The 13,455-nt window shown below is 38.1% G+C and overlaps 1 protein-coding gene across 1 annotated transcript in view; it reads right to left on the reverse strand.

Moving 5' to 3' along the window:
• Positions 1-1,879: 1,879 nt before the first annotated feature.
• COMMD10 (COMM domain containing 10) overlaps positions 1,880-13,455 on the reverse strand; it is a 113,021-nt gene continuing 101,445 nt past the window's right edge. The window contains exons 6-7 of the mRNA XM_040090956.2: positions 3,025-3,084; positions 1,880-2,399 (exon numbers count right to left, since the gene is read on the reverse strand). Of these exons, the coding sequence (XP_039946890.1) occupies positions 2,361-2,399; positions 3,025-3,084 (99 nt within the window). The 3' untranslated portion in view covers positions 1,880-2,360. The remainder of the gene's footprint in view (positions 2,400-3,024; positions 3,085-13,455) is intronic.

Consider the following 13,455-nt stretch of genomic DNA (forward strand, 5'->3'; position numbering starts at 1 on the left):
CTCTTCATACTAACCCTTGTGGGATGACCCTTCCAACATAGTGCAGATGTCAGGAATCTTGTTAGCACTGTCCAGGGAGTGCTGCTTCCTCCTCCCTTCCCTTGTCCTGAATGACCAGAGGATGAATTCCAAAGAGCTAATCTGCTGCTCCAGTGTGTCCAATTCCAGAAACAGTACTCTACAGCTACCTGTGATGGCCCCTGTGGATCTTCACAGCCATCTCAGAGACAGCTACTACATTCATCCACATCTTCTTCAATGTATGTTTTATATTACCATAAAGGGGCAATTAACATTTAATACCAATGACAAGAAGTTAAAAGTGCTCTAAAAATGTGATTTCTTTCTACTCTGACTTCCTTTTCTCAGATGTGCCTGCTGATTTGTCCAATGGCTCTTGCTCTCCAAAGTAGCCCAGCCTTCACCTCCTCCTCCTAGATTCATCAATCACTGTTGACATTCACAAAGATAACTTAAATCTCTCGCATAACTGCCTTAGTATCTCCTGTATCCACACAGGAATGTCTGAATTCACTTCATGCCTGACTTCTAGAACATAAGCTCTGGAAACTCAGAGAAAAGGCTTAAGAGCAGTGTTCTTGCACAAAGCCTACTGTGCCACAGGAGGCAGAGGAAGACATGTCATGCAGAAGGGGATTCCCTCAGCTGCACTGACTATAAAGCACTGCCACTGTCAGCAAGCAGAGGTTATGGTGGGGATGCAGACAAGCACTAGTCTATGCAGTGTGGGATGAGCGAGCTGGCAAACTCTTGTTGAACAGCCAGACTGAGGATGTGAGGTCTGTGGGTGAGAGCACTGTATCTCCAGAAGATATGGCACATTTGACAGGGGCTTATGACAAGACAGGATTTTGGCAGCCCGCCTCACAAGCCATAGTGGATAGCTGAGGATATTCAGCAGTGCAGTGGTGACTCATTTCTTCTTCCATGGTAACAGTGCCACTGTACCAGAGCAGTAGAGTATAATTTGGCATTTCCTTTAAGAGCTAAGAACTATGGTAAATTTGTGTTTTCTCTTCAGTGCCCTTTACTCCCACATAGGCTGTTAATGGCTTTATCACCTGAATCTATTAATTTTCAGCTTGGTCAACTTGTGCAAACCTCACAGTATTCTAGAGCTGACAGCACAATCCCTAACAATGAAGCAACAAAAAGGCACAAAACAACCCTCCAAAAGCAATGAAGTGGGAAATCTGGCAAAGGAGGAACTGAACTATTCAGGAGAACCAGCTATTCAAAACATACATTATGGTCATACCTATATCTATAGTCATGAGCAAACAAGCTACAGAAAGAAACTGTCCGTTGGGTATTAACCATCCCTGATGTAGCCATCAGGAAGAAAAATTCTTAAATCTCTGATCAGGTAAATTTCCTTTCACCTTTTTTAAGCCCAGAGCCCAGAGCTGTAAACTGTGCAGCAATGAAACTGCCTGTCAACAAACAGCAATAAACAAGAACTAAAATGACTTTTACCTTTCTCCTGCTGCTCATGAATCATGTGGAACCAATGGGTGAAAGTATGACTAACTTGGCCTCTAATTACTACACTCCAATTTTTCCTGTTCAGTGTAAAAACACTGGCAGTAAAAACAGCATGAGGAAGGATCAACATAACTTTCAGAAATCTGTCAGATAATTTCAGTATTTTTTGTTTTATACTCCAAGATTTCCCCCCTCAGTTATACACCATACTTCTTAAATCCATTAGCAGGCATGCAGTGCTAAGAAGCCATGTTTTTATTTTCAGTGCCAAGAGTAAACACTGGAATCAAAACCACTGTTGATTATTTCAAAGAAAAAAACCCACCTAAAATAGAACAAAGAAAGAAAATGAAGTTTGACTAGCCCCAAAACAAACTTTTAAAATTCTGAATTTATTTTGACAAATCTGCAAGGAGCATTAGGATAGAGATTCTATGTGTATTTTCTTACAACTTCTAAATTTATGTCTACAAAAAAGGGTTTTTTCCTCATCTGTCACTAACATGCAATTTTTTACCAGAATCAAGTAACATGCATAATAGGATGAAAAAAGTATTTCTGAAGCAGGGTAGCATTCTTTTGAGGGGGGGAAGGGGTGGGCAGGGTGTTTGCCCACTGCAAGTAAAGAAGACATTTTTCACAACTGCTAAGCAAACAAGAGGAAGTCCATTAGAATCTTCAGACCCTCGACAAAGACTCTTGGCTAATTGTACTAGTCTGAAAAGCAGATAAGTCTTATAATTTTAGAAGAAGCAACCCGCTGAATCCTTCAGGAAACACAGCCTGGCAATCTATCTTCAGTTCAAAATAATGAGGTGGCAGGAGCGTAATAGAGAAATAAGTCTTCAAAAACATCACGTAAGGGAATCCAGCTGTCCTTGTATAATTTCCAGCTATTTAAAGAAAAAAAGAGAGAAAAAAAACTCCAATCATAAAATGTTGTTCAGAAACATGCAAACAGAAATATCCAATATCTTCAATTATGCATACTAAATATATTTGCATACCAATATAAAAATCCTGTACTCATGAATATTTGTTTTTACATGAAGCTATTAGAATTCATTGCTGCAGTTTAAATATTCAAATTTTAAAGAAACAGTTGTCTAAATACTACCTCTTTAGCATGCACAGATGTTTTCCTGTGAATTTCTAATGCATAATAACAAGAAAAAGAAATAACAGAGTTCATTTTGACTGGATTACAAGCCTAGCATCTTGACTGAAGATGTAACATGAAGATGCTGTTTCCAGAGAGAAACATCTCTCAATCATCAGCTACCTCTCCTGATCTAACTGCCAGGTATGCTTACAGTGACACAAGCCCTGCCTATTCCAAAGCTGAATGCACAGCCTCTTCTTGAAAATGGTTTATGCGATCAAAGAAATCCAACTGCCTTAATTTAAGTTGGAACTCCTTTTTTCAGTTTTATTAGATTTAATTCATACAGGCAACACTTCCTGCTGAGCAGCATAAGGTGTTTACAAAGAAACTATACTATTGTAAAATCTACAGACCTTGTTGTAGAACTCAAATAGATCCTGATGGCTAAATTCTACAAACACCTTCTTCAGGTTCTGTAAAGAAGAAAAAAAAAACAAATTAAAAAAAAATTAAGGAATAAGCATTCTCTTCTCTTCTCTTCTCTTCTCTTCTCTTCTCTTCTCTTCTCTTCTCTTCTCTTCTCTTCTCTTCTCTTCTCTTCTCTTCTCTTCTCTTCTCTTCTCTTCTCTTCTCTCTTCTCTCTTCCCTCTTCCCTCTTCTCTCTTCTATTAACCCCAGTAAATCAAAAAATGAGATTAAGCTATATGAAAGATATAGCTTCCATTCACTACAATGTTCCTCATACATGTATATTTCCCCTCCTGTGAAGAACAGTAATAAAGTAATCTATGTAAAGAATTTAGTTACCTTATTTTTAAGTCAGACAAAAACGAAAGATTACATTCATCTTTCTCAGCAGTCCATCTAAGATCTGGTAAATTTCACAGTGACAAAGTCAGTAGTATTTGATTGAACTGACACAGCTATTAATGTACTGCACCGGCATAGAGCTGATACTTCCATTCATTAATCTAACAGTTCCAATCTTAGCATGCTGACACTGCTATAGGCATCCATGCAGATTCAATCCAAGTCAACAATTAACATAACAGCTTCAAAGCAGTGCTTAAGCACTTAAAAAACCCACAAAATAACACAACAGATGAAAACTACTGTAGATAAAACAGATGATGGTAATAATCTGCATGCATGTGCTGATGTCTGTGGAGATGGGGGTTAAATTAAATCTTCTGTCCTGCTGACCTTGCTTGGAGCCTGCTACCTTCAACCACAATGCGGGTCTATCCACACAGTTCCTACCCTTATTCCTTCTACTTCACTTTGTGACTTTATTTATTTAGAAGTAAATGTCTATTTCTGCACATTCTCTTTGTTTTTCTTAGACTTTTCAAGGCTTGGAGGCATTCCTGAGGATAAAAGCTGCACTTCCATAAAAGCTAATGAGGTTCAATGAAAGCTGAATCTCTAGACACCACTACTCACAAAATATTATCAGCTGAAATAACATATACACACCACATTTCTCTAACTGGTACAAACTTCATGTACCACTTGGGTCAATAGAAAAAACACTTGCTTATCCACTCAGCTTCAATGAGCAAGGACACTTTTGCATGCAGACAAGGCTGTGGGCCAGATTCTGTGTACTCAAAGCAATGCAAGTCTCCAGTTATGCCAAACAATGTCACTGAATTTGGCGCACCCAATGCACAAGAGCAGCAGAAGCCCTGGGAACACAGTATAGGTACTGCCTGGTGCCTGCTCCTCAAAAGGAGCTCTAAAGAGACACAGGAAGGAGATAAAATAACTGGGGCCAGCCTGTCTGGTGCAATTCCTCCCTCTCGCTCTGCAGAAAGAAGGATCCCTTCTAACAATTTCAGGACGGCTACAAAAGCCTAGAAAAGGACCAGTGATTTGCATGAGAGACCAATCTTCCCCCTCTGTGACAGAACAATGCAATACTGTGAATCGTATGGTGAATACAAAATAAAACTACCAGGACAGCAGTTTTCTTTGCCATGACTCCAGCTGATCCTCTCTCCAAAGAGCATAATGACATGACAGGAAAGTAAAAGCATTTTTAAAGGCTTTCTAACAGCAAGGAAACAAAAAAGAAAGCAAACAAGGGTATTTTTCAGCAGAGAAAGTGAGTAGAGGAAAGAAGAAAGATACACCAATAGCAAAGGGATCTACCATTTCAACTGGGATGTTTGCTTGCATTCGCCTTCCTAGAAGGATTTTGGCAATAGAATGAAAGGAATCAGAACTGCAAAGAGGAGGTTCAATGAAAGGAAGGTATCATGTACTTTAAAAGTTTATCAGCCACAATTAATAGTTAGGATCATTTCTTGAATGGATAGCTAGAATCAATTTCTGGAAGGGGTGTCTGCTGGATTTTGATGAGATGGTTTCACAATGCTTCCAGAGAGGGACAGAGAAAGACCTCTGACCATCAGATCTCATTTCTCTGATCTCCGTGTCTTGTTCAAAATGGGCACCTTCTGGTACTACTTCAGATCAGCAAGCACAATCAATTCTCTCTCTCTCTCTCCCACACTTGTTGTCCTTCCTATTTTCTAACTACATTAGTTACTGTTGGAAGTCAGAGTATGCAAATGAAAAAAAGTGCACATCTTTTAATTCAGATTATCTTTACACTTAAAAAAACCCACTAAACTTTATGAACAGGATGAGATCTCTTTCTCCATTATTATTTAATAATCTCACACTGATAACTAGGACAAAACTTATGTTGGATTGTGACAGGCAAATGTCTGTGGAGATCTAAAAGAAAGCATGCCATGCTAGGCTATGTTTTTGATCTGGGGTGAGAGTAGCAGTGTCAGTGGGAGAGAGGTGTAACAATCTTGTATGAAATATGTTGTTTATCTGCACTTAATCATCTGCTAAAACACATTTGTTTGTATGTGTAAAAACCTGGTACATCTATGGCACCACAGCAGAGAGCAGTGTCACCCATGCAGAAGTATGGCACTAGTTTAAAATGCTACTTTATTAAATTTCTCACTAGCGTGAGCCCATTAAAGAAGACAACAAATTATCTGTATTAAGCGGTCAGGAGTTCCTATGTAAATTACAAAAACATTGTATAATAACTCGATCCCTCCAAAAAGCCCTACTTCTCGGGTGGCTGATGGCCTCCATTTTCAGCTGATATCCATTATTCACTTATTTGCTTTATTCTGCGTGAATATAAACAAGGGCAATTAAAACTGTGTGCCACAGGACTAGGTTACCATCCAGTTCTTCAATTACTCAGTAAAATTGTCTTAAAAATTACTGTATAGATAGAATACTGCTAAACCCCCCAGAGCAGGCAAATTCCTAATATACTTAATGGAATTTTACTCAGATAAGCATACAAAATTAGAAACCCCAGTAATATTTCAACCGTAACTAAAACACGGGAAGAAAAAAATCGCTTTCAGCTTACTTAATTGTCACTGTGTGCAGACAAAGCCTCAACCAATTTATGAAAAGTACAGCTAAGCTGGCTTCTTTTATCTGCACATACAAGTTTTCAGATGTTGCCTCTGATCTAGTATGTGCTTCTCAGATGAAAATAAGTAAACAGCTATTTGCTGGATGTCTAGCTTCTTTCTTCTTTTTATCAAATGTATCATTATATTTTCCTCTTACCTTATAAACTTCTTCACATACCTCACCTTCACACTACTCTCTCCCTAATTTTTGGCATTTCATTTTCTCTCTCTTTTTATCATCTTCATGCTAAAGAAAACTAAGTTCAGCAACCACAAAACTAACCTGAATTAATTCCCATTGTCACATTTTGTCACTCCAGTAGTTTTTCTAATTCCATCCCAAATTTTGTTGCTGTGCCAGTGTTAATTCCTAGCTAATACTTTTAAGAGTTTTAGCCTTGAGTCTGACAGTTTCATAGGATCACAGAAACATAGCTTAACATGCTATTCTTAAGAAGACAAAGAAATCTCTAAAGTACCAAATGTTCATTCTTTGGGCTGCTTTGAAAATACAGACAGGCTTTTTGTCTGATACAATATCCATGAAGGGTGGCAGGGACTGCACTGGAGCAATATACTCAATGGGCATAGATAAAGAGTATGTGCATCACATTAGCTAAATAAAGTTTCTGTTAAATTCAATGGTTCATCTGCTGTAGAACAGGATAAAGTTTTGCATTTACTACCAGAAAGGTCTGCGTGTATTGCAGGTGTCACAAGAAAAAGCTTTATATTACTCTGAATTCACTGCAAGGAATACAGTAATAAGCTTTCCATAAGAAATGTGTGGTTTAACATGTTTGGCCATGTATCACTAGTGAATGTATTTTAAATGTAAAAATTAGATTTCTGTGCCATTTTACCTTCATACATCTAGATGAAATCTGATTTGATTCCACCTCTTCCCTCACCCCAGGCTTGTACCAATTCACAACTTAAAGCCTCCTGATAAAATTCTAATAAGTTTAACTGATTAGGGTTGTTTTCTCCCCTTAAGGATCTTCTCACTTACTGTCTGTTATTATTTTAAAAAACATAACAACTTCATCAGTCTCTAAAACCAAATTTCCTTTGGGGGTGAAGGGGGGCAGGGAAGAGAAAAGATAAGCAAGAGGAAAATAAAGATAAAACCTTTGTATCCCAGTAGCTATTAATGTTTTATCATAACGAAAACAGCCATTCTGAATGTCTGGCTAATTCTACAAAATAACTATAGTCTTTTAATATACACTTAGCTTACAACCACCACCAAACAGTTAGGAAAATTTTTATCTGAAAATGATGATCAGCATAAAATGATGAAGATACAAGTACAAAAGATATGTAAGAGCCTCTAATTTCCCATTATTTTGGCTAACTATTTTAAACACAAATACCTTCATGCTGCAAAATGTTTCTGTGGAAATCAAGCAAAAATTGTCTCCTTAAAATACTTTAGAAAGCAGATGCAAATGTCTGGTTATAACCAAAGGATTGGGGTTTGCTTTTTAGGGGGTTGGTTGGCTGGATGGTTGGCTGGTTTTACAGTGGGGATGTTTATCTATTTATAGTGGTTTGTTGGTTTTGTTTCAATACAGCGTTCTAGATATTCCTGATTTAATGTACTAATGCAAAAAGCCTTATTACTAATAACAGAGTTTTGCAACCTTACATACTACACAGCTGTTCCACACACTTAAGTCCTCAACCCCATGCACAAGCACAGAATAATGCACTAGAAGTTTTAAAATAAAAGCTAAACTTACGGTTTAAAGCTAACTTGAATTTAAAAAAACCCTGATACTACTGTTCTCAACTGCAAAGCTATAACTCCTTCAATGATGTTTAAAAATAAATGCCAAGTATTTTGAAGCAAATGGAGGGATAAGCTAAATTATATAATATATTTATAAGCTAAATGTCTACTGATAATGATAATGTTCTGTGACTGAGCTGTATGTAAGAAATAAAGTATATTCAAAGTTTTTTAATAGTAACTAAGTGTATTAACATACATCCCAGTCTTCATATTCTAATATTACCTTTAATACTGTCTTGAGCCACATGTCCATTAGGTTTGAGAGAAGAGTATTTCCACATTTGCTATCCATTCTCCAATTTATTCCTGTTAGATAACCTTAAAATCTCAGATATAACAGAATGATATGGATAACTAAGCTAGTCAGTTTATGGACAAACTAAGATTCAATCCTAAATGAATTGATTTAGGAATGCTGATTCTTACTAGCCTACATTTCCCTCTGGACCTATCAATTTTTATGCTACATTAATTCAGACTTCCTTTAAACTTGCTTGGACCCTAGAGTACCGTACATTCACCTAGGAGTTACAACTTCCAGCCCATTTTCTATCTGTATCTCACAGAATTTATCAAAAAGTTTGAGGTGCTTTGTCAGGAAGATCAGTTTTAAGAAGAGGATATGCATTAAAACAGACCAGCATCTCTTAGAAGCACAGCTGTTTCTTAACTCTGCATATAAGAGACAGTAATTAAAAAATCTACATCTTTTAGCTGTAGATGGATGTGATTCAGCTCAGGGATTCAGCAAAATACGGGAGTTAAATACAGACTAATATATTCCTAATTAAACTTGTTTCACATCATCAAAAAATGTGACCTTCAAACTTCATTCTTTTTCCAACGTTTGGAATTTGCAGTATCAAATTACTCTTTTTGTAGAGAATAAAAACCGTGTTTTATGATTGAATCACATGCATTTCAAGTTTTAGTGTTATAAAATGTAGGATACTATTCCACTCTTTTCCTGACCAACATATTAACATCTAGTTTGTAAGCATACGGCGTTCTACCTTTCAAAATTGCAATTGTTTTTCATATAAACCTAAGAAATTCAAATTCCTTGTGAATTCAGGGAGATCAAGATCTGCATCATACTAAAGATGTCTTTCCCTCTCTTTGCAATCTACATGTAAGCATCCTAACCCAAGGTCTGTGTCGATTCATGAGATCTAACCAATGTGTTACTGCCATTTATGGAGATACATAGAGATAAATCTTGAATCTCACTCCAGCAGATTCAGGATCGCTTAAACATGGTTGCATGGAAAATGGCAAGAATGAATATAGTGTCCAGTCTGGTAATAAGGCAACAGATTCTGCAGGCATTTGGAGACCTACAGAAGACCTGACATACTCCCAAACAGCAATAAGAATTGTCAGTCACTACCATTTTCATTACTCCCGTTCCTCTCCATCCTCACAAAAATATCCATTACTAGCTGAATGAGCTGATGCAAAACTATAGACAGGAAATGGGACACAACTACTAAAAAAACCATATAGGCTGGGAAGATTACACAGCATTAGAGGCAGACAAGTCCCTTTTTTCACAGTAGGTAAGAAAAATACTTTTAAAACTGAGAGAATTATCTGGAAAAAAACCAAAAAAACAAACTACAGTTTTCACCTCAGTACATCATGTCAGAGTAAATACCATCTTGCTAAAGAAAAGAGAGATAGAAAAACCTTTTTTCCAATAGCTGTGTCCTAGCAAAAGTGCTCCTAGGAATTTATATTCCTATAAGTACCATCATTATATTGGTTGGCCTTTTAATGATACTTTTGCATGGAAAACCTCTCAAAACAAAAAATCTAGAGATAAGGGTTAACACTACTGCGCAGATTATGTTAAATTCAGTTTTAGAAAAACATTGCAGTGAACAAACATGCTTTTTGGAGAAATCAGTGTATGCCTATCACTTAAAAGCATGTCTTATATGTTGATACTTCCCTGTATGTTGCACATACAGAAAATGGCTCATAGAAGACTACTGAAAGGCTGACTTGCTTTATGTCAGTTCTGTATTTTGTATTTACCTTCATATGCCCTTTCTTTCTTTGAAGATAGCTATACACACTGCACAAGCTCCAGGTTGATTCCTCAGTAGACTCACATGGATTCAGTCACAATGAGCAACAAGCATCCATCAACATGAATGTTGTTGTATTTTCAGGATTTAATAGCAAACACACATAATTTCCAAAAACAGTATATCCAACAAAATATGTTTAAAAATCAGTTCATTCACTGAAAGGCTGCCAAAATTACTAAGAAGGATTAATTGGAGATTAATTGGAGGAACACAGGTCCTAATAATTATTATTTTCCTGTTTCATCTCTTACCAAATTTTGCAAATTCTACTGTAATCCAAATAGTGCAGAAAGCTCTCTGAAGAAACGAAATTACTAAAAATTAAAAAAAACCTCAACACTCTTTCTTCTTACTAAATTTCACTGTATCAAGTTTGGAAAAAAAGAGTCCACAGGAAATCATATCCACCCTAATTATTGCATACTGCTTATACCATCTCTAACTATCTGTTGGGGGTTAGGTTTGTTCCTTTTTTTTCTTACAGAATTTTTCCCCATAAGTTGCTAGGAGGCAAAGTACTGGTGCTTAGATGGTGCTTGACCAACACAAAGGTGTTGGGAGGGGGAAGATCACATGAGTTTTGGGGCAGGAAAAAGACAGGGCTGGGGGAGCTGTTTGCTCTGGGCATCGGAGAGCACGGTCAGACTGCTCTTTGCTGCGGGAGGAGTCCACTGTCAACACAAAGTCCGGTCCTGGGAGATCTGCCATCATCTGCTCATGTGCCCAGGAAGTCTGAGCTCCTTTGCCTGCCCTGCTGGAGCTGGGCCAGCCCTGCCTGGCTGTCTCAGCTCCTCCAGCACTGCTCTTTGTGCTACGCTGTAGCCCCGCACCCTCTGCCTGCTGGGGACCCTCGCTGCTCCAGCCACCAGCCTGGGAGTTTCCACCATTCCAGCTTGGTGCTCTTGGGGTCCCAAGAGATCAGACTGCCCCAGGCTTTGTGAAACAAAGCCCCTTGAGTTTCCTGGTTCTGTTTATTATCAATGCTGTAGTTGTTGGTGGTGGTTTGCCTTGTTATACTTACTAGTAAAGAACTGTTATTCCTTCCCCCACGTCTGCCTGAAAGGCCCCTTTAATTTTCTAAATTATAATAAATTAAAAGGAGGGGACTTGAATTCTCCATTCCTAGAGAGGCCCTGCCCCTCCTTAGCAGACACCTGTCCTTCAAACCAGGACACTATCAAAATACAACTTTCTTCTTTAGTCAGATCTATACTGTGATAACTGGTTTTATTCCTCAGAAGAAATTAAATTCTCATCTTTCATATTTTGATACACTTCATTTATCACAGAATTTATGATATTTAAAAAATAAGTTCAGGAACACTGAAAGGAAAACTAGGCTGTCTCTGTATTTCTTTTATTTCCACTGGGGCTAGTATACATAATTCTTCAAAGCCCTGAAGACCAGTGAGTTCCCATTTCCATTCTAAAGATAGCTCACATCAAAACTGATACAACAATCTTCAACAATCTTACATTAATCTCAAATGATAAGGAATTCACTTTTCTTCTTATTGTATTCACAGATAACCTCTGCTGAAGAAATGGAAACCCTACACATGCTGACACCAGAAACGCTTTCAAGCTTTTCTGAACTCACATGTTCACCAGATTTGATCACAGCTGATGCCATTTTGATTTGATACCACTTTAAATTTTGTGAACTACATATTAAAAAGATGTCACGTAGCCATAGTTGTGAAATATTTTTAATACTGAGATCAGAAAATAATCAAATTCTAGGAAACTAACAGAATTCAGTGTAAATATTAAGTGCAACACTTTTTTTTTTATTATTATTGTGCTAAAGGGATGCTAGTGACTGTCAGAATTTATGTTTTTGATCTCCAGTGGGCAAATCATTCCAGCAGCTAGCAACTGGGGGCTTGCATGCAAATCTCAGCTGCTGAAAGACAGGGAAGTCATGCAGAAATGAAGGATGTTAGCTAGCAATCTAGTCTGCAGCAGGATCAAAGACAGAACTCCTAGGGAATAAGGTTGTTTGTAAAGTATTGCATATTTTATCCTTTTTAAAAAAATTATTTATTATTATGAGGAAGTCACCTACTTACAATTTTTACTGTGTTCTAAGGGCTGTAATATATCTACAGCTTTTGCTAGAATGCTCACAATTTACAAATAAGTGGTGATAACTCTTCCTTGCCATAAGCAACCCAACAAAGCCTTGAACCAGAGCTATCAAGGACACACAGACGTAAGAGTGTGAACAAAATTACACTGCATCACTAGCCTGACCAAGTAAACACCAACATTTCTCAGGCAACAGGCCACAGTACAAAACTGGAAAAGGTCATTAAAACCAAAGTTTCCCAAATTAGACAAAAAAATGTTGCCTTTTTACAAGAACTACTAAAAGATTATGTGGTCTTCTCTCATAACGACTCTACAACATTAATAAGAATGTGGAAACAACCACTTAAAATGAAGCAATCAAGCAACAACTTTCTCATTTGTCACTAAGGTTACTGTCATGGGTTAGTACAGTTTGGTTTTTTAGTTATAGAGGAATGTAGAATGATTCTCCAGGTCAGGACCTGGGAATTGCTTTAGAAAGGACAAAGACCTATCAGAGGGTTAGTTGGAGTACTGGCATCTGTTTTGACCACTGAAAACTGTTGGCCATGACTTTGGGAAGTACCATATAAAACCCCTTGATTTCCGGCAGGTGGGCCCTTCCTTCTTTCCTTTGGCCAGAGAGAGACAGGTAACATCGAGCTGGGCCTGCTGCTCCCCCCTTTTGGGGGGATCTGGCCTGAGGCCTGGCTGGATTCCATCAACTCCCGGGTGAAGGGGGGAAGGAGAGGTTGTTGCTTTACAACAGCTGCTTTCTTCAGACTTCCCTGGAGCAGGGAGAGATCTCTGCTAAGCTCCTGATAAGAGCTATGGGCACCATTTGGGCCAAGGCCACCCCGATTTACACCGAGGGGTGGGCTGAAAAGGCATTTATGATCCTGCCTTGGTTTTTTGTGATTCCGGACTGCCTGAGTGCTCTGATCTCTGATGTTTCTGGAGTTCTTCCTCCCTCACCAGTGCGGCCTTGAACATTTAACACCATGAGCTACAGAGAGAGAGAAAAAGACTCTGGGCAGATTTAACCCTTTCCTGGCAACATGAAGCTTCCAGAGCTTAGCCCTTCTCTGAGAGAGAAAAGAAAGGGACAGAGTGAACATAAAGAAGAAACAGCATGAAGTCAGTAGAGCGAGAGTGAAAAGACTATTGGGACAGAGGGTTGAAGAGTTGGTTGTTCTATTCTTACTTGAGCCATGGAAATGAACTCTATATTTAGATCATTCCTTTAAATCATGGGAAAGATATGCATTTAGGGAGATTATTGTTTTAATTTGTGTGTGGATTTGAGCAAAGGTGTTTGTAATGGACTAAGTAATATTAATCCTATAAGATGCTTGAACAGAGATAGAGATGAGAAGCCCTCTGTGCCAGTGAAGAAGTGAGAAGGTATCTCTG

Source organism: Hirundo rustica, chromosome Z, assembly GCF_015227805.2.
Source record: "Hirundo rustica isolate bHirRus1 chromosome Z, bHirRus1.pri.v3, whole genome shotgun sequence".
NCBI lineage: Eukaryota > Metazoa > Chordata > Aves > Passeriformes > Hirundinidae > Hirundo > Hirundo rustica.